This window comes from Rhineura floridana, chromosome 3, assembly GCF_030035675.1.
Source record: "Rhineura floridana isolate rRhiFlo1 chromosome 3, rRhiFlo1.hap2, whole genome shotgun sequence".
NCBI classification, from domain to species: domain Eukaryota; kingdom Metazoa; phylum Chordata; class Lepidosauria; order Squamata; family Rhineuridae; genus Rhineura; species Rhineura floridana.
The window spans coordinates 108342674-108368445 of record NC_084482.1 but is presented as its reverse complement, the minus strand read 5'-3'; the positions used below and the strand labels follow the sequence as shown (position 1 = coordinate 108368445).

The window sequence follows — 25772 nt, the reverse complement described above, 5'->3', positions numbered from 1 at the left end:
TAGAGGCGTTCACTATGATGCGCAAGTTGGTCCCACAAGGACACTGCCCAGATCCCCACCAGGCATTCAGCACTGATGGTTCCCTAGAGAGTGCCCTTTACCCAAATGCCTCAGTCTCCTGTTTTATACCCCCTACTTCCTCACCTGCCCGAATTCCACGCCAGCCAAAGCAAGCCAACCACAGCCCCCCCCCCGAAAGGCCAATCGAATCAACCCAAGCAGTATGGAGTAGGCAAAACGAAAATGATTCTGAAATCAGGACCCCCCAAAAAAATTCTTACTCAGCCCCAACTGGCAACTAGCAAAGCCCATACTGACGAGGAAGGGAGGGTGCTGCAAGGCGAAAAGAGGCAAGTTTTGAAGGAGGAGCGGGCTTTCAAACCCGCTAATCCCTCCTTCCAATTGGTCGATAGACCCCACCTGATCCCACCCAAAACCTTCAGGAACATTCCTGAGCCTTCTGAAAAGAGTGGGGGAGGGGGGAGGCAAACATGCCCCCGCACAAGGCAGGAACACCATTCTTTTTTGGATGCACATGCTGCTCAAGCATACAAGTACCATAAATAACTTGAGGACATTTGTTGGCAAACCAAATGACTACTTTATTGTCACTCTTTCCTAGAGCCTTAACTCTTCTCCAGGCTATAGTTCTTTAGCATGTACTCAACAAATTACAGTTCAGTTCATTTACGAAAGAACCAGAAGATATACTTGAAGGTTATGCCCATCTGACATATTCATTCTCACCTCAATAGAAAATATAGCTCCTGTAGGAGAGAAAGAACTCACTATCCTGCAGAATTTAAATCTTTTTAAGAGAGCTTCATGCAATGAGCTACAGTCCAGTTGAAGCTATAATGAAATGAATAGACTGCTGTTCCTCTGGGGGTAACATCAGATTTGCTTATGTACCTTTGCCCTGTCCTGGACTAAAAAAAGGATCTGAGAAAAAATAAGGGAGAGGGAAACCCTAGAACAAAGGCTAGTGTGAGGGCAGTGGCAGTCCTCATTTTTTCATGCCAGATGAAGTAGTTCCTCTTCTTCCAGGAATTTTGGGAATGATGATCTGGCTGTATGAAGTTTTTATGTTTGGTATCATTCTGGGTCGCCGATAAATTTTTGTTGTTTTTTCTGTGAAAGCTAGTATTTTAGTTTGTTGCTAAATTTGGATCACCATTGTTTTTAATAATTTTGTGTATGTTTACATCATGCATATATTGGGCAACTAACAAATTAAAAAAATAATTTAAATAAATAAAAATTAGTATGGCATAGCTGAAAAGAAGGCAAATTCCTTTTAAAAATTTTTTATCTGGAGTAGAGATGTTTTGGACAGAGCAAAGGCTGGCTAAGACGTTGTGCTGCCTGAGTTGTAAGATTTTTCCCTCCCCCAGCAGCAGAATTCTGTCTTCCTTTAGAAAATGGTAAATTGGGTTATATGGAAATAAGTAAAGCTTCAGTGTAGCATATACAATTGCATTTTTGGCACCAAGTGTGCATAACAGTGATTGTAATTGGCTTAGTCTTCTAAAGAAATCTGTGTCTGTGCTCTGATGAAGTTCTTAGTACTCAAAATGCATTAGGGATTGGATTGAGATTTCTGTTACTTAGATCTTTACATTATTCTCCTGCACCTGCTAGATTTTTGTTTCTGTATGAGCCTCGTCAGCCTAAACTCTCCATTTGAATTGGACCCCAGAATTGGTAGGTTATAGGCTTAATAATTTGTTGTTATTATGTGCTTTCAAGTCGATTACGACTTACGGTGACCCTATGAATATGAAGAAAAGAAGCCAAACATGATATAAGACAAGATACCAAGTACAAATCCATGTTGCTTTGTTTGATATCTGTGGAACTTACACCAGTTGGGGATCAAGCTCATTGTGTAACATCCAGTAGATAGGTACCAACTTTGCAACATAACATATCATCTTTTGTTCTCTCCTCTGGAATTTCCCTTCCGTAAATTGGAACCTTTGCCAAGTCACAAGAATCTATTATTCCATGTGTTTGCTTGTTTGGGTTTAATTGTTAATGTTCACTTAATCAAGTGCTTTCTCTTCATACAAACTCATTGTATTCTTTGACACTTTCCTATCTTAAAAATTGATGTTACTGAAATATTAACAGTAATATTAACTTATTATAAAGCTGGTATAGCACAGTGGGGAGGAGAGCCTGGCTGGGCGTCCAGAGTCTGCAAGTTCAAATCCCCGCTCGTGTTTCCTGGGTGTAAATGGCCAGCTAAAGATCACCCCTGCAGTGAGTGGCTCAAGGGTTATGTGCTCTGCCACCTGTGCAGCTGTGGGCAAGCTGCATAGTCCCAAGCAGAGCTTGGAAAAGTTACTTTTTTGAACTACAATTCCCATCAGCCCCAGACAGCATGGCCACTGGATTGGGCTGATGGGAGTTGTAGTTCAAAAAAGTAACTTTTCCAAGCTCTGGTCCCAAGGAGCCCATTTGCCCCCCAGTGGGCAGTTGCGGACAAGGAAGGGGCTAGCTTGTGCAGCTGTGGCAAGCTGAGCAGGCCCTAGCAAGCTGAAGAGCACTAGCCTCAGGGGAGGCAATGGTAAACCCCCTCCGAATACCACTTACCATGAAAATACTGCTTACCTTATCATAGGGTAGCCGTAAGTCAGGATCGACTTGAAGGCAGTCCATTTCCATTTTTTAAACTGTTATTAATATTAACTGAAATATTAATAGGTAATAAACTGAAACCTTAATTCTACAAAGATTAAATGGATTCTATTTTGCCAGCGTGTACAGAGATAATCTGTTCAGCACTGCAGTTAATTTATGGGTTGTTCAAAGTTGTCTCTGGTATCCTGTCTCCTCTAGGCCTCACTAGTATTAGTATTTCATCATTAGAATATGGAACACCAAAAAGTTAATCTCTTTTCTTCTTGTGAGTGAACTGTTCTTTCATGCATAAAAAACAGAACTGCAAAAGATAATCATTATGTCATTCTCTTCACAGATTGTGATCCCGTTCTTCAGCCTATTGATCAAAGACATTTACTTTTTGAATGAAGGATGCGCTAACCGCCTTCCAAATGGGCATGTCAACTTTGAAGTAAGCACAGCAAACATCTTTATAAAGTACCTGGCCAATAGGTTCTTTGAGCCCTTGCAATTACTTTTCAGGAGAGTACAACAAATACCATTCCAGGATCATTTCCCATGATGACCCCAGAAATCAAACAACCCCCAGGAGACTTTTTTTTTAAAAAAAAAACTCCATTGATGATGTTTTTAACTTAAGTGTCTTCAATTTTAGAGACCAGGATCCAAAGGCTCATGTGCAAAAACACCACATATACCCCAGGGGGTTCTCAGTTCCCCTTCCCACTGCAGCCCCTCAAACCACTCAGAAAGCCTCTCCCCCTTCAGAGATGTAATTTTTTTTATTTTACATGTTCTAAAAGGTATAGCAATTTGTGGGGTTAAACTTCTGATTTATACTCATTACCACCCAAATTGTTGTAATTTTAAATTCCAAGTGTTGTGTGAGGTGCCTGCCATTTAAAACACAACTTAATAGCATCAGAGGAAAAGTGTGGCCTATGTGTATTATGTGACACATGTGCATTGCTTATTGGAGATCTGGGGATTTTGTTGTAACTGCAAACTCTTCTATCCCATGCCTACTTTATTTATTAGTTAAAATATTTCTATGCCAAGCATCATATGCAATACCAAAGTAGTATTTCCTTCAGTGTGTTACAGAAATACAAGGAAAGCTGAACTGCTAAACCAATCCATAGACACACACACTCCTACCTTTTAAAAATAATATACCAGAGTCATTAATACCAATTGCTGGAAGCCGCAGGAGGGGAGACTGCTGTTGTGCTCAGGTCCTGCTTGCAGGCTTCCCATGGGCATCTGGCTGGCTACTGTGAGAACAGGATGCTGGTCTAGATGGGCCATTGGCCTGATCCAGCAGGCTCTTCTTGTGTTCTTACTAAGCAGTTAACATTTTTGCCGAATACTAAAGCCACAGAAATAATTTTAATGATATACAATTTCCTTTTACCTAGATGTTTCATTTTTCAATCTCTACAGAAATTCCTGGAACTAGCTAAGCAAGTAGGTGAATTTATAACGTGGAAACAAGTGGAATGTCCATTTGAGCGAGATGATAACATCATCCACTATTTACATACTGCACCCATCTTTACTGAAGATGGTAAGGAATTCCTATTTTGACTAATGTTACAGTGGTTCTTTACTAGCATTATGATAAAATGTAGTTTTCAGAATCTACCCTAACACAGATCCATCCAATATAAGAATGATTCTCTGGGCCTTTTTCTTTCCCATAACTTTTCAGCCAGGCATCTTGCTTGTAGCAAATCATTTGTGTGCAGTACCCACAGAGAAACAAGCCTTGACAGTCATACTGTGAGTGGCAGTTCTGAATGTCAGTCAAGCCATTGCTGAAAGCATCTGAGACTGAGTTACTATTCCCTATAGTCAATGAGTCCATCTCTCTGCAAATTTATCATGGCTGCCAGCTGGGAAAGGAGAGCTCAGGCCACAGCAGAGATATATTTACCTTTTAAAATGTGCTTAAAGGGGGAGAACCTTCTCAATTCAGTGCTTTCATCATGCAGTTAATAATTTCCGTTTGCGAATTAATTTCTGTCTGACTTCTCTTCCTATCCACCCAATCTCTCATGTTACTCTGTGCCATTTCCTAATGGGTTAATTCAGTCCTATCTCATTATCATCATCGTCAGAGATAACGACTGAATTTGTTAGCTTTTCCTATACATGCCCATAGGCTTGCCTGACTTTGGGGTTGTTTCTGAACTTTTGGTTTTTAAACAGCAGTCTTTAAAACTCATCCACATTAATTGCATCTGACAGCTGAGATATCACTGGCCACACATGAATTTAGAATGCAGCAATAAAAAATTATGCCCATGCTCCTTGATGAATATCAAAAGCTAAAATAAAATAAAATACAAGCAATTATGAAATGGGAAATGGACTGCCTTCAAGTTGAGTCCGACATATGGCGACCCTATGAATAGGGTTTTCATGGTAAGCGGTATTCAATTATAGTCAGTTCTATTAAAAGGGAACAAAAAGAGAGTGACTAGCAGCACTCAAGAGTCTTCTAGAGTGGCAAATGGCATTTCACAAGATCTGCTATTAGACTCCAAAATATGGATGGGTAATTTAATTCATCTCCTCCTGCTTGCCAAGTATTGAGTCTGGGAAGGTGAAGCCCACAGCATGGCAGGGAGGAAGCAGGCCAAGTAAGCTTTCTGGGACTAACTGAGAAAGCAGGAACAAACCAGGCAGATGGGATTTTATCTCAAAGCACCAGAAGCTCTTGGCTTTCAGGCACTGAGTTGGAGCCTCCAAAGCCTGTGCTGATTCTCCTACTACCAGGCTGGTTCCTCCTGCTCTATGTCAGAATCTTGGCTGCTGCTTGAGGCCAGTCCCTTTCCCCAACTCAGGACTCCTTCACATATTATTTTCCTAAGTTGATACCACTTCTGATTAGAACAGGGGTGGGCCATTCATATATTGTTGGACTCCAAATCCCATCAGCCCCATCCAGCATGGCCAGTGGTCAGTGATGATGGAAGTTGTAGTTCAGCAACATCTGGAGGACCACAAGTTTCCCAATTGTGGTGTAGAAAAATGATGTACACCATGTGTAGACCATCACATATGTGGTCATCATCATGACAATGTATACATTGGTCCTGGTCCAGCACTAGTTGCATAACAAGTAGTGGGTCCCAATGGAGATGCATACTTCCATGTTCATTAAAAACTGCTTCCAGCCAATCCAGTCAGTTAACATATACAGAGGGATTCATATCCAGATGCACATCTGTATCTCCACTATTGCTATCTCCTGTCACCCATTAAGTTTAAACTGTAGTTACAGTTTATGCACCTCATGCATGTGCAGTATGATCCTATGCATGTTTACTCAGACATAAGTCCCCCTAAATGTGCAGATGATTGTCGCCTTAGCTAAGAAAAACAAACCTTGTTTGATTAGAATGCTACCTTGTGGGTTATTGATATTCTTTTAATAACCAATGTTGACTTGTAAACTTTTTCCTTAGGTTTATATCTGGCTTCCTATGAAAGTGAAAGTCCAGAAAACCAAACTGAAAAAGAGAGGTGGAAATCCTTGAGGTATTATTTCATTTATGCTGAGGCAGGATCTTCCAAAGTGGTTAGATATGAGCATAGAGAGGGTGGCTACTATACTTTAAACACGTATGTGTAACGCATGAGCCCTTTTAATGGGAAAATCATTTAGGAAAAGCACAATTGATACTGGAGAAGGGATGACCTACTACTATTATACACATTTGTGTGTGTATTTTGGCTCAAAAGCAGTGATACCATAAAGATACTTTCTTACATTTGCTTGAAAGCACACTAACGACCCAGTATACAATCATGGCAGATTCAGTTCAGGGCCATTTGAGAACCTTTATATATTCTCTTCCACCAAATTGTTACCAGTTATGTTAGTTTATGTCATTGGAATGGGGTGGTGTCCCTTATATCACAAAGATATTAGGGTGACTTAGCTGTGCAGGCTTTCATCCCTAAGGGTAGAAGAAAAGGGTACTTCACAGAAAGCCTAGTTTTTAAAGGACGTAGTTAAATGGGAGCCACCCTGCTGTGACATACTTATACTAGAATTGACATACTGTTAACCATATTGAGGGATGAGGATTATTACCTTTTATATAAAAGGCGGGTAGCAATGCTACTAATATGACCACATTAGAAAGTATTCATTCAGAAGACTTTATTATATAGTCTGTTTTTACTGCTACAGTAAGACAAATGTTAAGGTGAAAAACAGTCAGTGCTATTTACTGCCACTTCCCACATTGCTCTTTCCTAAATGTGTCCTCACGATACATGGAGGGAAGTGGCTTTGTGTCTTAGAAACATAATGCATCTAATGGGCTCCTACTGGGAGAAAAGGCGGGATATAAATCTAATAAATACTAATAATACTAATACTAATGTGAGTAAGAAAAGCGATGGCACAGAAAGTGACAGTGCTAATGCTTGGTCAGCAAAACATCTTGTTCAGTCTGTGCCCTCGTAGTGTCGGTGCCCAGTATGCCATCTTCTCCTGAGGCAGGGGCTACCCCATTTCTTCGTACTTCTGGCTGAGTTTCTCCTTTGCTCCTGTTGCTTCCCTGGGGCATTTGCCATAGCCAGTCATCTGCCCAATGCAGAACAGAAAATGCAGCCAGTCTAATTCTGAATTAATCTACGCCACACTGCTTTTCTTGCTTTTTACTTATTCTCATGCTTCTCCTTTGCAGGACAACTATCTTAGGAAAGACTTGAAGATAAAGATCTATAACTTCAGTAGGACAAAAAAACAACAACAGCAAAACTACTTTGCACTACTGATTCCAAAGATGCCTGTTTGGGATTTAGGAGATTTTATTCTTTATTTTTGTGTGGATTTTGGACTATTTGTGGCTAACTGGATTCCACTAGACTCGGAGGTGCCTTTTTACTGCACGCACAATTATGTTTTCTAGCTGCTCTCAACAGCAAAAGGCCAGTAGGTAGTTTCTTCATGGCTGAACCAGAATAGAGTCCTTATGTCTCTAACCTTGTCTCTGAAGGAAGAGCAAATGGCAAGGAGAGCCATGGTGCTGCAAACACAAAACAGTCTTCACTGGAAAGGTACAGGGTGCGTATCTCTGAAGCAGGGTGTATTGGACGATAACTCTCCAAGGGCTGTCAAAAGCAAATTCTGCTTAACACAGCATTATCTGGTTAGTTGGTACATAAAATGAACCTTGGTTTTTTCTCCACAGCTTTCAGCTGAACAATATTCTGACAGGAAGAGATAAAAGACTAATACAAAGCCACATCAGTATGGAAAAATCCATGCAAACACTATCTTTTTTTGAAAAAAAATACAGAAACATTTGATCTGTGAATATTCATTATTTTTCCTTATGTTTGGGGTGTATGTCATTTTTTTCTCCCTAACAGTCAACTGCTAAGGTGTCCTGATTAAGTAAATGGCTTTCAGTCTAACTTACCTCTATATAAAGCATGTAGCATATTCTCTAGTTCTGTTGGCTGGTGATTGAGAGAACAGTGTTCAAGGGGCCTTACCTCACTGACAATTCATGGAAGATGAACCTGTTAAAGGCTCTCAGTTATTTTCTTTTCCTTTTACTGCTCATTTTATCTTCATGTCCAAGGCAAATAATATTTGAGAGGGGGAAATACTAGACATTAGGGCTCTTTATTTCCAGTTTAAGAGAACGGTTTTCACTCTATGAAATATTGCACTATAGTTAAAAAAAAGTCAACACACTGTTCATCAGGTTGGTTTCTTATCATTGTTCTGTCTATGGTCACAGCTTTCCATCTCTGCGAACAGTTTGCCATCTATCATGTCTATCATGGTGTTTGATGGAGATCAGGGAGCTGCTGAATAATATAATTGCTTACTTATTCTACTGTAATGTAAAACAGATGTATCATTACTGTTTTTAATAGTTTACATATGTGTAAAACAAATGTATATCTCCTGTCACCATATAGAACAGCTAGGAGGAGATGTGCAAACCTTCAGAGTAATTGGGGTTGTGTTTTGTGACAAGGGCAGGATGATATCATAGATGGCACTAGTTCAGATGTCGACAGCTACACTACATATCAGTTTGGTTTTGAAATGGCATGTGCCCATCACGTCTAAAAAGATGCTTGACACTCTTTTCTATAGGCCAAATTCCATTAATCCTCTATCTTCCAAAAGGGCTGGAAGGAAAATGGAAGTTGGGTGATTATCACATATTACTTCTCCCATCATATTGAGCATAATGCTCAATATCTGAACTGGCCCTCTATTGAACAGCAAGCAGACACCAGGATGTGTTTGAATAGTAATTTAGGTAGACTGTTGATTTCCAGTTCTGAATGTTTACCCACAGAAGTCTCCCTCTGGAGCTGCTCAGAAACTGACACTGGTGCTTTCTTTAATGAGACAATCTTAACCTCTGAAATGCAACTCAGTGACTGTATCTACCAGGACCTGTATTATCGCTTCTTGAAAACCTACTTACACTCTCTTGTTTTTCCAGTTCTACAGTGACATCTTGTAGCATGGCAGCTAGTGCTAGCATGAAAACACTTCATGCCAGCTTTACAAAGAAATTCACAAAAGCTCATAAAAATATATGCTTGCTTGCCCTCCAACCCAGATATATGCTCATTGTTTGAAGCTTAAAGGGGAACAAAAGAAAGAGAGAAGGGGAAATCTTTTGGAAGTTTCTTGCCTGGTCATCTAGACAGATTCTTATTTGCCACAGGCAAGGAGGCAAGTGGCTATGAGCAAACCTGCTTCATGTGATCAGTCCTACCATGTGGTAAGTTGTTTACAAAGTTGACAGTTTCTGACTCGAGTGCCACAATGTAGAAACTGGTTGTTTGGCTGTTGCATGAGAGATGCAATATTTGAACCCACACTTAAATCTGTTGAAGTCTTTATTCATAACAGTTTCCAGCATCTGACTGGGAGGTGAAAGACCTACATTATTTATGCTTATTTGTGAGCCCCTCAACTTTGAAAAATTTTTGGGAACAGGTGAGGTGCCACAGGCCTGGAGAAAGGGAAAAGGCTGTCTTAATCTTCAAAGCAGGAGGGGGGAGGGAAATCTGCTAAACTACAGGCCAGTCAGTCTGATTTAGATACTAGCGGAGATACTAGAACAGATTGTAAAGCAGTCAGCCTGAAAGCATCTTGATAAGGCCAGTGCAGTGATTAGCAGAAAACAGCATGGATTTGTCAATAATAAATCCTGCCTGATTAATCTTACCTCACTCTTTTTGATTGGCTGACTGGTGTAATGGATTGTGGAAATGCTGTGGATGTAATTTAATAAGGCATTTGGCAAAGTTCCCCATGGTATTTTGATTGGCAAACTGGTTAATTGTGGGCTAGATTATAACACTGTCAGGTGGATTCACAGCTGGATGGAAAACTACTCAAAGAGTGCTTATCAATCCTGTTCATCAAACTGGAGAGAGGTTTAAAGTGGAGTGCCATAGTGCTCCATCTTGGACCCAGTACTCTTCAGCATTTTTATCAATGATTTTGATCAAGGTGGATGATATTTTGCTCTCCAGGTCTTGCTGGACTCCAGCTCCCATCATCCATTACCATTGCCCATGAAGTATGAGTTCATCAAGAGCTGGAGGAGCACAGGTTAGCCATCCTTGATGCAGATGGAGGGAATAATCAAATGTGCAGATGACACAAAACTGAGAAAGATAGCTAACACCACAGAAGACAAGAACGAAATTCAAAATTACCTTGATAGATTGGGATCCTGGACAAAGAAATTTGACAAAGAAAAATGCTAAGTTCTCTACTTGGGAAGGGGGCATCATGCCCAGGTATATGATGAGGGATACATGGCTTGGCAGCAGTACACGTGAAAAGAATCTCAGGACTGCAGTCAGTCAAAAGTTGACTTCCACACCCTCAAACTGTTCCAGAAGGTTAGGGGATCCTCCAGAGCAAATTTGGGACAGTGCACAGGGGGCTGCAGGGGGGAGGAAAGGAGGGGGAAGTCTTGTTGCCTGAGTCTGTTCGTGCACCTTTGGATACAACCCACAGTTTCCAAGTCATGAGAAAGAATAATTTCATTTTATTTTACACTAGTCAAGCCTCATCTGGAGTACTGTGACCTGTTGTGGGCACCTTACCTTACAAAGGATGTAGAGAAATTGGTTAAGAGGGCAATCGCAGTGGTCAAGGGTGTAGAAAATAAATCCTATGAGGACAGATTGAAGGAACGGAATATGCAGTGGAGGCTGGTGGCTGTGGGGCAGTGAATAATAATATAAGATCCTGAAAGCATCTTGGACAGCTCCTTGAAAGTTCAGACTAAAACTTGGAGCGGATTTACTTCACTGACGTCAGACACCAGCCTCCACTGGGAATATGATTAACATGGATAAGAGAAGGCTGAAGGGAGACGTGATAGCACTCTTCAAATATATGAGTGGCTGTCACCCAGAAGAGGGCAAAGACTTGTTTTTTTGCTGCCCCGGAGGACAGGACTAGAACCAATAGGCTTAAGTTACAGAATGCTAGGTTTTGGTTGAACATTAGAACTATCTTAATGGTAAGAAATGTTTGACAATGGAATCAATTACCAAGGGGAATGATGACCTCTCCCTTGCTGAAGGTCTTCAAACCGAGATCTTTTGGGGCGGATTGAATTCTGGATTTCCTACATGGGGCAGGAAGTTAGATAGGTTGCCTACAAGCCCCTCTCTTCCAATTCTATGAAGCAAATTTTATGGCTGCTTGTAGGGCATTACAACTGTACTCTATAGTTACAGGATTACACAGTGAGCAAGGTGGCTGCATTGACATTGCCATGGAACGAAAAGTTGAAAGCTAAGTGCTTTCTTCTTAGTAAAGAAGCCATTTGCTATTGGATCACTTTCCTGCACTTGAACAAAACTGGTCAATTAATGGCCTGTAGAATTGTAGGTATTTTTTTAGGGAGCTCATGTGATAACCAGGCTGATAAAAGCAGAGCTTAAGCATTGATGTTTCTAAGCAGTTTGCTATTAAAATTTTAATACATGCTGATGAAAAGAGGTCCCTTTTAGCTTAGCAACCTTCTGTATGAAATCATTCCAAAAATTATTTCTGTATAGATTCAGTAGATTTTAACCAGTTCTATAATGAATTCATGAATAGAGCCATATGTGAATTCACTAAATGGCCATTCCTTTAAGTACATGCATCTTTTAAATTGTCTGCTTATGACTATAATGGCTGATATTATTTTATATGGAAATGGTGATAGGCTTGCTTTTTAAAAATGAAAATGCTAATTTATTTTCAGCGGTCCATAGCAGATATGATGTAAAACCAAATTCCCAACATCTGAATTACAGCACTCTGAAAAGATTACTTATGCTGTGATCCAAAATGTGTGTGCTGATACATCTGCCTGAGGCAGTGACATATTGTCATATTTTCTGACAGGTACCTGATCCTAAGCACTTTCATCCTGGCGCAGATAGTCCTAGAATTGTAGTAATTCCCCACTATAAATGATCCAATGGTATTTTACATATAAGCTTGTCTGAAAAGAATGCTGTAGCTCCAACTAATTTCAACATCAGGGCATCTTGCTGGAAGTTATAGTTGTAAAAATTGAACCAAAATTATAAATTGTGAGAATGAGACAAAAAAGCCATATATTTGAATAAGTGGCCTTATTCTCAGGTGTGTAGCTGAGCACCTTTTTATTTTAACACTGAATGCAGCTGACAATTCACATGAGGCTCACAGCACTTATCAGACTGTTTATGTGACTAAGCTTTCTGTAGGGAAAAATCCTTATATATCCAGCATTTACCATAACAATTAAAGTATATTTGGCTTGATCATAAGCACATATAGTCTGGTATATGTATATCATATATATGTGAAGAGCTTGAATTCATAAAAAACTTAGCTTTCAGGATTGTTTTGAGCTTTGCTTTCAATCAAGTCTAGCTTTAATGGTTGTAGAAATGTATTTGAAACCATGCATGTGTAGTCAGCTAGAGGCTCTAAAGCAGGGATAGGGTACATGTTGCCTCTATGTTGTGGGATTCCAACTCCGATCAGCCCCAGCCGGCATAACCAATGATCAGGGATTATGGGAGTTGTAGTCCTACAACATCTAGGGACCCAAAGTTGAAGAACACTGATCTAGAGGGGCCGTCCCTGCTCTACAGTTAGAGTGGAATGAGCTTCTGTGCCTTGTTTTGTTAAGTGCCCACCATCACCACCACACACAAAGGATTCATTTATTTTTGCCTTCTCAAACACTTATATTGTTTTTAAATTGTTGTTGTTTAAAAATGCATTTCTGATGTTCATTCACCCACAACTTCCTTTCCTTACTCCACTCTTTGCCTGCAACTAAAACCGCAGGAAAAAACCCAGAACATCACCATTAGAAAAAAACACTTAAGTTGACCATTCTTAACATAAAACTAATCGAATCTGCATACACTGTGTTAATCTCCTTAATTTATTTTGAGTAAATATATTTTAACTTTTTTTGGCTGAGAATATCGATGGGATGAGAGAATTGTATAATAACTGTTTTCATGTCTACCAACTATCAGACAATCACAACAGATCCTCCAAGGACTCTGCACGCATACAGTAACCTATAGTAAATATAGCAGAAAAGTGGTACCAAACTCTCCATTGCCATTGGGACAGGACTGGCACTTGGCAACATTGACACACTGCAGCTCCACATACCAACTGCAGGGCCAGCTCCAAAGGGCAGCCAGGTGGGGCCCTGGCCTAGGGCCCCTCCACTCCCCTTCTGCGATTCACGGCAGGATCGCTGCTGCGGATCGCACGGTGAGAGCCCTGAAGCCCCCACCGCTCCCTTGCTTCAACCTATCTTTCTCAGCTGTTATGTGGTTGCACATGCAGCGCTGCCCTTAACCAAGATGGTGGCTGAGTTTCACTAAGGGACTGAAGCCTCTGCCGCCATCTTGGCTGATGGCACACATGCGTGCTATGTGCAGGGCAAATACATTATCCAGAAATTTGTGCTATGTGCAAAGCAAATACATTATCCAGAAATGTCATATGAATTTATTATACAAATCCTTTCAGAAAATATTGGTATACATTATTCTGTTAAAAGCACATAACGATATTCCAGGGGGCAGGGAGAGAGGAATAGTCCAAATACGTCACCTGGATCTTATCAGAAGCAACTATAATGGCAGCAATAATCTCAGTTATTTTGGTCCAAATCCCAATTAATTAGTGGACCGAAGGGCCCTGGTCTACCTATAGTTGTGCTGCAATAACTTGTTGCATGGGACTAGAAGCACATGAGAGTGGGTGGGACTTGCAGCTCCCCTTTTTCTTTTACATTTAATAGTAACACTCAATTATACTCTCGTTTAATAGGGAGACAGGAATTCTTAAGCTTGCCTATGTGTTGGATGTTGGCCAATACTTCTATTCAAAAGGCATTCTAATATTTTCATTAAAAAAACCAAAAATACAGCGCCTTGCAAAAGTAATCAGACCCCTGACCAATGCTCTCGTATTACTGAATTACAAATGGTACATTGTAATTTTGTTCTGTATATTTTATTTTGAAACACTGAAACTCAAAATCAATTATTGTAAGGTGACATTGGTTTTATGTTGGGAAATGTTTGTAAGAAACATAACAAACTAAAACGTTGCTTGCAGAAGTATTCAACCACCACACATTAATATTTGGTAGAGCCACTTTTCACTGCAGTAACAGCTTTAAGTCTTTTGAGGTAGGTAAGTACCAGCTTTGCACACAGTGTCGGAGGGATTTTGGCCCATTCTTCTTGGCAGATTCACTTCAGGTCGTTCAGGTTGGTTGGATGTCGCTTGTGGACTGCAATTTTCAAAGAGCGCCACAGATTTTCAATGGGATTGAGATCAGGACTTTGACTGGGCCACTCTAGGACATTCACCTTTTTGTTCTTGAGACATTCCAATGTTGCTTTGGCCTTGTTCTTGGGATCACTGTCCTGCTGAAAAGTGAATTTCCTCCCAAGCTTCAGTTTTTTAGTGGCCTGAAGCAGGTTCTCTTGCAGTATTTCCCTGTATTTTGCTCTATCCATTCTTCCTTCAATTTTAACAAGATGCCCAGTCCCTGCTGATCAGAAGCATCCCCACAGCATGATGCTGCCACCACCATACCTCACTGTAGGGATGATGTGTCTTGAGGCATGGGCAGTGTTTGCGCTTTGAGTTTTGGCCAAAAAGCTCTATCTTGGTTTCATCTGACCACAATATCTTTTCCCACATCGCAGCTGGGGCACTCTCATGCTTTCTGGCAAACTTCAGATGTGCTTTCAGATGGTACTTTTTGAGGAACAGCTTCTTCCTTGCCACCCTCACATACAGGCCAGTGTTATGCAGAGCTCTTGATATGGTTGACTGGTTACACCATTACTCCACTGTCAGCCACTGAACTCTGTAGCTCCTTCAAAATCCCGCTCTGCGCCTGGTACTTACCGGGCCAAAGGGGCGAGCTTTGCGGCCGCAGCCGATGCCGAGCCGCCATGTTGGGGGCTGCATGCACGTCAAGCGCTGACGCAGCACGCACCTAGGAGGGCGGGGCAGCCTAGGGTATTTAAGTCCGGGCTGCTGGCTTCCCGCCCTCCTTTGAATTTCGGTGGCAGCAGCAGCAGCAGCTTCAGCTCCAGGAAGAGTCGCAGCCACGAGGCAGAGCCCTTGAGGAAGAGCTCCTTTGGATTTCACGCGCATAGCAACGCTAGCAGCAGCGGTGGCAGCAGCGGCAGATAAGTGGCCTTTTGGCCTAGGGTTCCTCGGATCGGGGAGGGGGACGTAAAGGGGGACTCTCCTCCCTGGCAGCCAGTCTGTGGCGTGCAAGGGTGAAGGGAGGCCGCTCTGCGGCTCCTTTGTTTGCCCCCCCATCGGCCTAGCGATTGGCGCGGGTTCAAAGCGGCTAGCGCTAGCCCGGCCCCCTCCCTTGCCGCAGCATATTGCCCGCTCCATCACTGGCCATTTTTCATTGGGGTGCTCAATACCTGCATTGGCCTAGGTGCATCAGGCCATAGTTCCACCGGCGCACCTAGGTTTGGTGGGCCAAATCTTCCCTCTGTAAGCCCAGGATGCCACCCAAAAAGGGGCAAGGTGGGCCGAAGGGAAAAGGCAAGGCTCCAAGAGGAAGGGGGGCCTCCGCCTCCCGTGGCTTTAGAGGACAATGGGCCACCATGGGCAGCCATCCTGGCTAGGCTGGAGGCCCTGGAGCGTGGCCCACACCAACCCGATACACGCCAGCCTGATGCGCCCCAGAGCGGCTTACGCCAGCCTAGCGTGCCCCAGAGCAGCTCGCAGCCCAAGCCCCCCCGGGAACAAGCTGGGCCTGCTAGGGCAAATGAGCCACCGGCTAAGCGATCCCACGCAAAAACGCAGCGCACCGGGAACGGGGCTAACAACACTGCTATTGCCGCCATCCTAGCCCGCCTGGACGTGCTGGAGGCTGGGCCCAGCAGGGCTGACATGAGGACAACCGGTGCAGTGGTGGGAACAGCTCCCACTTCCCAGACTTCCAGAGGGCCCACATCGGATGGCGCACTGGGTGAGTCCCCTCTCTCTGCCCAACCACTGGGTCAGCCGCAGTGGAACTGGGCCCCATGGGGATTTCCATACTGGCCCTTTTCTCCACCAGCTATGATGGAGGGGTACAGGCAATCAGGGCGTCCCATGGGGGTGGGAGATAGGACGCCTCGGCAGCAGTTGGGGGAGGCCTGTGGGCAAGTATGGCAGCCGCCTGTGGGTGCGCTGGCAAGTGAGGGGCCCTCTCACCCTTGGCCCCTCTAGCTCAGAGTGATGACCCACTAGGCTCAGTGGGGGATGACGCTATACCTTTTGGGGAGACATCGGTCCCTCTAGGCTTCCACCTTCTACCGGCCACGAACGAAAAAATATGGAAAGGGGAGTATGTGGACCTGTTCTCCCTTCTTTATAGGGAGCCAGACAAGAGGGACAAGGACAAAGGGGAGGAGATGGAGCCCGAGAAACCCAAGCGGCGACGTATAGAGCACACTTGGCCTAACTGGCTCCCAGCATTCCTAACTTACATGGGAGTGGTGATGCAGAAGCATCCGCAGAAGGGCTCAGTACTTGTTAAATACCTCGACATTATATATCGGGGTTACTCTGAGTTCCAAGGGGTGGCATGGCTCGCCTATGATCAGGTGTTCCGCATGAGGGCTGCCTTCGATACTTCCCTCCCATGGGACAGAAAGGAGCCGGACCTGTGGCTTCAGTTTATGTCCCACTCCAAGCCTGTAGCTGGGGACAGGACGGACAGTGGACACCTCCTAGCTAGGCAGTTAGCCGCAGCTCCTTCCCACGGGCCAGCGGGGCAGGGGGTTCAACCCCACCTGCTTTGTTGGGAGTTTAGCTCCCGGGGCCACTGCGGTCGGAGCTGTTGCAGATTCCGGCACGAGTGTGCAATATGTGGTGGGCCCCCACGCCTGCACAGGCTGCCCCAGGGGCCACCCCTTTAGGAGTGGGGGAAGGGACTCCGCTGGCTCTAGAAAGCCGGGGGCTTCTGGCACAGCTCAAGGTAAAGGGCCCCAGCCCAGTTAAGCTTACGAAGCTCCAAGATTTACTCAGTCGTTACCCACTCATTCCAGATGCACAGTTTCTGCTGGAAGGCTTCACTGTAGGGTTTAGGATTCCCTACTTGGGCCCCAGGCGGGCCTTTATGTCCCGCAATCTCAAATCAGTGTTGGGCATGGAATCGGTTGTGCAGGTAAAAATAGACAAGGAGGTTAAGGCTGGCAGAGTGTTGGGCCCCTTCATGGTGCCACCTGTGCCCTCCCTTAGAGTTTCTCCACTGGGCCTCGTTCCCAAGAAGGTGCCAGGCGAATTTCGCCTCATACACCACCTATCTTTCCCTCAGGGCGAGTCTGTCAATGATCTCATCCCGCCAGAACTATGTTCTGTCCGCTACACATCATTTGTCTCAGCGGTGCAGATGGTTAAGAGCTGCGGGACTGGGGCCCTCATGGGGAAATGTGACATCAAGTCAGCTTTCCGTCTCCTCCCGGTCCACCCACAGGACTTCGAACTGCTGGGCTTTATGTTTGCTGGCAAATACTACATGGATAGGGCATTACCTATGGGGTGCTCAATTTCATGTTCGGTATTTGAGCTCTTCAGTTCCTTCCTGGAGTGGGCAGTCAGGGGTAAGGCAGGCCTGCAATCTGTGGTGCACTATCTGGATGACTTCCTGTTTGCCGGCCCTGCCAATGCCGGCACCTGTAAGGCCTTTATGGCCCATTTCGCAGGGCTGGCGGAGGAACTAGGGGTCCCCCTCGCAGCGGAGAAAACCGAGGGCCCATCCACAGCTCTCACTTTTCTGGGCATCGAGACACCATAGCCCAGTGCTGTAGGCTCCCTCAGGACAAGCTAGTGGCACTTAGCGGGAAAATCGCTGAGGTCATCCAATCCAGGAAGGTGATGCTGTCCACCCTGCAGGAGCTGGCAGGTCACATGATCTTTGCATGTAGGGTGGTTGCACCCAGGCGCGCATTTATGCAACGCATATATGACACCATGGCTGGTCTATCGCACCCACAACACCGCACGCGGGTCACAGCCACCCTGAGGGCCGACCTGGCAGTGTGGTCCACCTTCTTATGGGAATTCAATGGGATATCCCTATGGAGGAGGGAGTGCTTGCTGGAGGCCGAGCTGCAGGTGCACTCAGATGCCTCAGGTTCCTGTGTTTTTGGGGTTATTTTTAATGACGCATGGTGCCAGGGCAGCTGGCCAAAGGACTGGACGCAGTCTGGGTTAACCCGGGACCTGACGTTCCTGGAGTTCTTTCCCATTGCGGTGGCCGTGCACCTCTGGCCCAGGAACTTATGTAACTCCACAGTCCACTTTTGGTGCGACAACCTCCCCACAGTACAGGTTATCAACATCCTGTCTTCAAAGAACCCCAACGTCATGAGCCTGGTGCGAGCATTCGTGCTTCAATGTTTGCATTATAATATCCTGTTCCTGGCGCGCCACGTGCCAGGTATTGATAACAATATTGTCGATGCTCTATCATGGAACCAGATGGAGAGGTTCCGCCAGCTGGCACCGTGGGCAAGAGCCCAACCGGAGGTGGTTCCCCCAGCGCTATGGGAGATTGGAGGAATGAAGCAGAGAGGGCCATAAGCCTGTCCGTGGCACCCAGCACCATGTCCAGCTACCGGGGAGCAGGTAGGGAGCTGTCACATTTCAGGGAGTCCAGAGGCTATGCACAGGAATGGCCCATACCTGTGAAGCAACTTATGGCATTCTGCGTGGAGGAAAAGCAGAGGGGCCTCTCAGTTAGGACTATCAGAGGTAAGCTCTCAGGGCTTTCTTTCCTGGCAAAGGCCCAGGGCTTCCAGGACCACACGGGCAACTTTAGGGTCCGCTGCATGCTAGAAGGCTGGTCCCGGGGGTGCCCAAGCACCCAGGATGCCCGCCTCCCCATCTCCCCTGAACTGCTGTTTGGCTTGCAGGGGCAGTGGAGGGATTTATGCTCTTCCCAGTTTGAGGCATGGCTATTTCACGCAGTCGCCCTCACCCTTTCTTTCGGGGCCTTTAGAATTGGGGAGGTGGTGGCGGGATCCAGGGCAGATGACTCCTATTGGGCCCTTATGGTCACGGACCTAAGCTGGGAGGCAGAGCGTGCCCTCCTGCGACTTAGACGTTCCAAGACTGATCAACATGGAAAGGGACGCCTGATAGTGTTAGCCCTGTCAGCAAAAGGAGATCTGCCCCGTCGCAGCCCTGCGGCGCTTTACAGTGGTTCGGAGGCCACACCCGGGGTATCTATTCACACACAGGGATACTCACCCCCTCACCAAGTACCAGTTTTGGACAGTGGCCAAGGCCGCGCTGCGCAACTTGGGCGTTGACCCTCAAAAGTTTGGGACACACTCCTTCAGGATAGGTGCAGCCTCCACCGCTGCCCATCTAGGTTTCCCAAAGGATAGACTGCAGGCAATGGGCAGGTGGCGTTCAAATGCATATGAAACTTATATTAGACCACTGGCGGAGTTGCAGAAGGCCGGCTCCTAATTATTACTCTGCCCCCTGACATTCGTTGTTATTTTGACAGGCCGCTGGAAAGGAATGGAGCAGGCACGCATCCTACTCTGCGGCCACAGCATGGTTTTCTGGGCGGGCCGCAGAGCACCAAAGTCGCATTTTGGCACACAGCTGGGGCTAAGTCAATGGGCCTCGGTGCACTGGCTCGGCCGCCGTGGGATGCGTTGGGGCGGGCTCCTTCCTGCATTGTTCCAGCCGGCAGTGGAGTGGGCGGTCCCCCAGTTTCTGGTCATCCACCTGGGAGGTAATGACTTGGGCCTGTTGAAGGGCAAGGCCCTGATTGAGCAAGCGTGTAGTGACCTCCAGGCCATTGCACGTCGCTGGCCGGGGGTGCACTTGGTGTGGTCAGACATCCTGCCGCGCAGAAGCTGGAAGTGCACGGGTGACCCGCGGGGGATGGAAAGAGCCCGCAAGAAGGTGAACAGGCAAATTCAAAGGGCACTTATGGACGCTGGGGGTTTGGTCATTCATCATCCAGAAATTAGACACGACAGGGTGGAGTTATTTTGGCCAGACGGTGTGCATCTGACGGACGTGGGCAACGATTTCTTCTTAATGGACCTGCAGGTGGGCCTGCGTGAAATTTTTATGCGGTGTGGGGTGAAGGAGGACTAAGCAGAGGCTTGTCCCCCTTCTGTGGCAAAGAAGTGCGGGAAAAGGGTTAAAAGGGAAGGGCGGCTAGGTGACACCTTTAGGCACCTTTGGGGGTGATAGGCGGTCCGGAGGTCTGCAGCTCAGGGCTATATGGCCCGGGGGCAGAATACGGGCCACCTTTGGGGCCAACGTGCCTCATCCGCTTGGGGTTTCAGGGCCCCGGGGGGCGGTGACGTGGGTTGGACCCCCTACGCATCTTCGGGGTGTGGCCTGAGCTGGGGTCTGGCACAGGGCAGCCCCTGGCTCAGACAAGGTTTGGTCGCCCTATAGCTGCAAGCAGGCTTTGCCTGGGTCATCATGATGCTCCCGCACTTTATTTACCCCCCTGCCGGTCCATTATGCTGATTGTATTCTGTTTAATAAAGTGGCCCATGATTCAACCCAATAAACGGTGTCTGTGCTTTATTTTGGCAGTAGGCCGCAATGATTGTTGGCCTCTCTGTGGCTTCTCTCACAAGTCTCCTCCTTGTTTCAGTGCTGAGTTTTGAGGGACGGCCTTTTCTTGGCAGTGCCTGGGTGGTGTGATGCACCTTCCACTTCCTGATTATTGATCCAACTGTGCTCACTGGGATATCCAAACACTTGGATATTAGTGTGTACCCTTTCCCTAATCTATGCATTTGTATTACATTATCTCTCACTTCTGTAGAATGCTCTTTGGTCATCATTTTCCTTCAGATCCACAGCCTGACCAATGATCCTTCAACAGTGGGGTTTTTATCCTGACAATGTGACAGCAACTTTAATGGTCCACAGGTGGAGGCCAATGGTAAGGTAACTGGGTCCTCAATAGGGCAATTTCTTTCATCTGTTTAAACTGGAAGCTTCCACAGCACAGGGGTTGAATACTTATGCAAGCAACATGTTTCAATTTGTTATGTTTCTTACAAACATTTCCCAACATAAAACCATTGTCACCTTACAATAATTACACGTACCATTTGTAATTCAGTAATATGAGAGCATATGAGGGGTCTGCTTACTTTTGCAAGGCACTGTAGTTAACAGTTAATTTATATTGTAACTAGATCAGGATATTTAAGGTTCCACTCTCCAATGTGTTCCATCTTAAAAGGACTCCCATCAATAAGAAATCAAAAAGAATGTGATCCATTTCTGGGCAAGGTACTGGAGCATTTGGTGGCATCTAATCTCCCGGGGTTTCTGGATGAGACAGATTAGCTAGATCCCGTTCAATTTGGCTTCAGGCCTGGTTATGGGACAGAGGTGGCTTTGGTTGCTTTGGTGCACAACCTACGCCAGGGACTGGACAGGAGGAGTATGCGTCTGTTGGTTCTGCTGGACCTGTCAGTGGCTTTCGATACCATCAACCATGGTATCCTTCTGGGTGGCTTTGCTGGGATGGGACCTGGAGGTATTGTTTTATAGTGGCTCCATTCCTTTCTGGATGGGTGAGCCCAGAAGATGATGTTTGAGGGATTCCTGTCCAACATTTTGGCCATTGGCCTGTGGAGTCTCTCAGGGTTCCATCCTGTCCCCCTTGTTATTTAACATATACATGAAAATGCTGAGAAAGGTCGTCCAGAGTTTGGGGCTCTGGTGTCACCAGTGTGCTGATGACACCCAACTTTATTTCTCCTTTCTACCAAAATCCAAGGAAGCGGTTTTGGTTCTAAACCAGTGTCTGCCATCAGTAATGGATTGGATGAGGGCAAACAAATTGAAACAGATGCTTTACCATCGAGCTATAGCCCATTGTAAAACCAACAAAAATTATCTAAACTATCCCACAGTAGCAGGTAAAGACATGTATTTATATGTAAAAGAAGAGAGTTGCTAAAAGTGCCATGTTCTGCTCTGTTTTAAAGTATGCTGAGGTTGACTAATGCTGACATTATTGTCAGTGGTAATTTTGGTTTTCTTGCTAATCAAAACAGTATAAAAAGAAAATGCATGGGTTAATATAATTACATAGCTTAGAAACTATTAACATGTTTGAGAACGGGATGATCAGAATCTCAGACATGAGGAAAATATTATTTTCTGTAAGCTTTGGATCAGTGCTGCTGTCATTAAGTACACTGCCATACTAGCAAGAATCAATTAGGCTGAAAAGTAATTTGCATCATCCGACATTGGGATGGGAGCAGAGGATGTGCTTTCAGGTATGCAGATGAAGTTTCTTGGGGATGAAGTGCAACCTTGTAACAAAGCTTGCATGGACTACATTAAAATTGTGCTAGCTATTGTTAATATTCATTGTGAACCAGTGACAATCCATGTATATAAAATAGCTATTATTCTTAGTTTTAAAACTCCAGTATGAGGGTTGATGTTTATTGAAATACCAACTGAAGCCTGTTTTAGATTATGGGCTGCTGTACCTGTCAAACCTTGGTTTGATGCTACAGGAACAAACCCTATACTTATGTGGTGCTTCTTTCCCTCATACGCTCAGAGTAGTTAGTTATTTCCTATAGTGTAACAAACACATGCCATTATTCTGACCTGGCAAAATGTGGCTTGCCTTTACCCTGCAAACTAGGATTGCATACCAGGATCAGACACGTTTTAATTCTACTAGTCAGGCAAGCACAAACCAGTTTGTCACTTTGGATTTAACAGCAAACTATGCATTACCAAAAACTTAGAAAATAACTTTGAGGTATGCGAGAAGATGGAAGGAACACACCAAGTGAAGTTACTAGAAAACTCAAATGGGTTGTATCCATATATGTGTGCAGTGGAGCTTCCTTTTTCTCTCTCGTCCCTGTACACCCCCCAAATATATTCTTTAGGGAGCAATGGGAGAGGAGAGAAAGGGGAAGTGCCATTGTGCAAGTGGAAATCCACTCACTCAAAGTTGGATCTCATGGGTTTAAGTTTACAATGAGTGTGCATGACATTTCTTAACACAGATAATTTGGATCCTTTAGCTCTTTCCAGTGTTGTGTTTTATTTTAAACAAGGAAGTAAAATGCACACTAATATTCACATCTACTTAACTGGCAGCATACAATCTCCATTGGCTTGCATGGCTATGGAAGATTTATCTCAAGAGTCTGGATAAGGGACTATATTGCATTTCAGAATATGTGTTAAAGTTAATAGCAGCTGGATCTGGAGATTTTTAAAAAGGAAATCATACATTATGTTAGGTTTCTACAGTGGGCCCACTGCTGCTGGAACACCAGACCTTTCTTCAGGCATAGCAAGGGTTTTCAGTGGCAGAAGTGCCATCCTGCCAGTCGGCCTCGTCTGCCAGCAGAAGCAGCAGTTATGCCACTTTCAAAGGTCCCGTAGCTGACCTTTGGATGGCTGAAGGATTGCTCCCTTAATATTTTAAAGTAGCAAATAGGAACTTAAAAAGTGGCATATTATTTATGCAAGACAGATTTTTTGGGGTGGTGGTGGTAGTGGAATAAATGAGAAAGTTGTTCTTATTTATTCCACTACAAAAACTATCAAGGCTTGATGATGTGCCAAACATCACGTTTTATTGTAATTTGAACCTGTACACTATATGGTACAAATCTCTGCTAAATGAAAACTATATTTTGAAATATTTGAGGCAGAAGTAGATTGAAAATGAATAACTACTGATATACTGACCGCTTCGAGTTTCATTTAAATGTAAGTGGTATATAAATTGTCTTAATATAACATCATTGATATGTCTATTGTTTTGAGCTAGTAGCTACATCAGTTCTGCTTGTCACAAACCATTTTTTAAGATGGGAAATGCAGCTTCTATTTTGTCCAGCAGAGAGCACACTGTAAAACTCCAGTCTAGATGATGGTATTAGTCTATATAATTTAGTTTGCAAATGTAAATACGCTTAGGGTTAGACTGCCTTCCAGATAAGTGTGGTTAGGACTGGGGCATGAAAGAGATGCTTAAGAACAGCTACAATCCAGAAGACAGATTTTTGCAGAAAGAACAGGCACCATGTGCCCATTATGAATTTGTAAATTTCTAACATTTTATTTATTTGTGTATAACCATTAAAAGAAAGAACTAATTTACTTTTATAGACATGGAATTCTTCCAATAACTGATACCTTTTGAAATCTTCATTGTATGTTAAACATATCTTGCTTCCCTACAAACCATCTTGCATTACACAAGAACACAGAGAAATGTAGCATACATAAAATATATATTGTCATGAATATAGAGTAAATGGTGCAGGAGTAATTAAGCATGTGAAAAACAAAATATCTGAACTTGCCTCTATGAAATTGCATAGGTTCACTGCAAATAGATGATGGGCATTAATCCTGAATCCAGGACTGTGTGCAGCGTTCTGCTTGCACACTGGAGATTTTTTTTGGGGGGGCAGCAGCTTTCTACTGTGGCCCCTTGTGTTTCCCAAACATGTGCTCCTCAAGTTTGGACTCTCCAGAGCAGCATTCAATACAGCACAAAGGGCTGCCCTTTACTGTTGTACAGGAGCTCTTTGGATCTGTGCCCTTATTCTTACAACTGTATCATTACGAATTTGTCATGGATCAAAAATTTAATAAACAGGCATAAAATCTCTGTAAAAACAGCTTTATGTGAAAATTTCTAGAACAGTTTCTGCATTTTAAGAGTGTTGGGTTTCATGCCATAGAGTTTCAAATGTTATGTCTGCTCTGTTTATCTTTGTAACTTTCATCAGTTCTATCATTGCTGTCTTAGGACAAGATCATAAATGCAGAAGAATCAAGTGGCAAAGCTTTTCCAGGTTCATACCACTGTTGCTGGGGGATTCCATGTCTGTATGCTCTCTTATATAAATTCCTGCATGTACAAACTGGCATGCTGTTGTAGAGGCAGCAGGGGGACATTGAAACATCACAGTGTGAAGTGGCATAGCTGAGGAAAATCTTTACCACAATTTTGCCATTTATGCTAGAACTTAAAAAGTGATCCTCAGCCTTGCCTGGGAGCAGCAGGGTGGAGCGGAACCACAGATTGACCACCATATCAGTAGCCCTGTCTGCTTGTGCTGCCCAGGACAAAAGGTGAGGGCAGTTTTTTCACCTTTTTCTGTGCCAGCTCCAGGCTGACACAACTGAGGAACTGGATTGAGCCCGCCTCCAGAAGAGGAGTGGTTTAGGATTCAACTCTGTCCCACACCATATCCCATTTCAGAACTTTGTTGGCTCCTGCCAGGGCAACACTGCTGCCACACACACACACACACACACCAGCCAGCAGATGGACATATCTGTTACATCTTAACCTCATCCAACAGGGACCAGGGGGTTAGAATTGCAGCCTTACAAGCACTCCAATACATTCCAAACTTTATATTGGCCAGGACCCAAAGAGCTATTTTAGCCACGCCTAAGGGTTCTGGACACATTCTGTTGGGGGGAGGGGTTCCTTTAAAAAAAAGTAGGCTGCCATGTCATAACACAAACTGCTATGAATATTTCAAAAGCAGTTTCTTGCGTACTGAGA

At 44.4% G+C, this 25772-nt stretch overlaps 1 protein-coding gene across 1 annotated transcript in view; it reads left to right on the top strand.

The window, feature by feature from the left end:
- The window catches only part of RASGEF1C (RasGEF domain family member 1C), a 146210-nt gene extending 137599 nt beyond the window's left edge, over positions 1–8611 (top strand). Inside the window, exons 11-14 of the mRNA XM_061617282.1 lie at positions 2984–3079; positions 4072–4195; positions 6102–6174; positions 7335–8611. Coding sequence (XP_061473266.1) covers positions 2984–3079; positions 4072–4195; positions 6102–6174; positions 7335–7359 — 318 coding nt within the window. The 3' untranslated portion in view covers positions 7360–8611. The remainder of the gene's footprint in view (positions 1–2983; positions 3080–4071; positions 4196–6101; positions 6175–7334) is intronic.
- The last annotated feature ends 17161 nt before the right edge of the window (positions 8612–25772 follow it).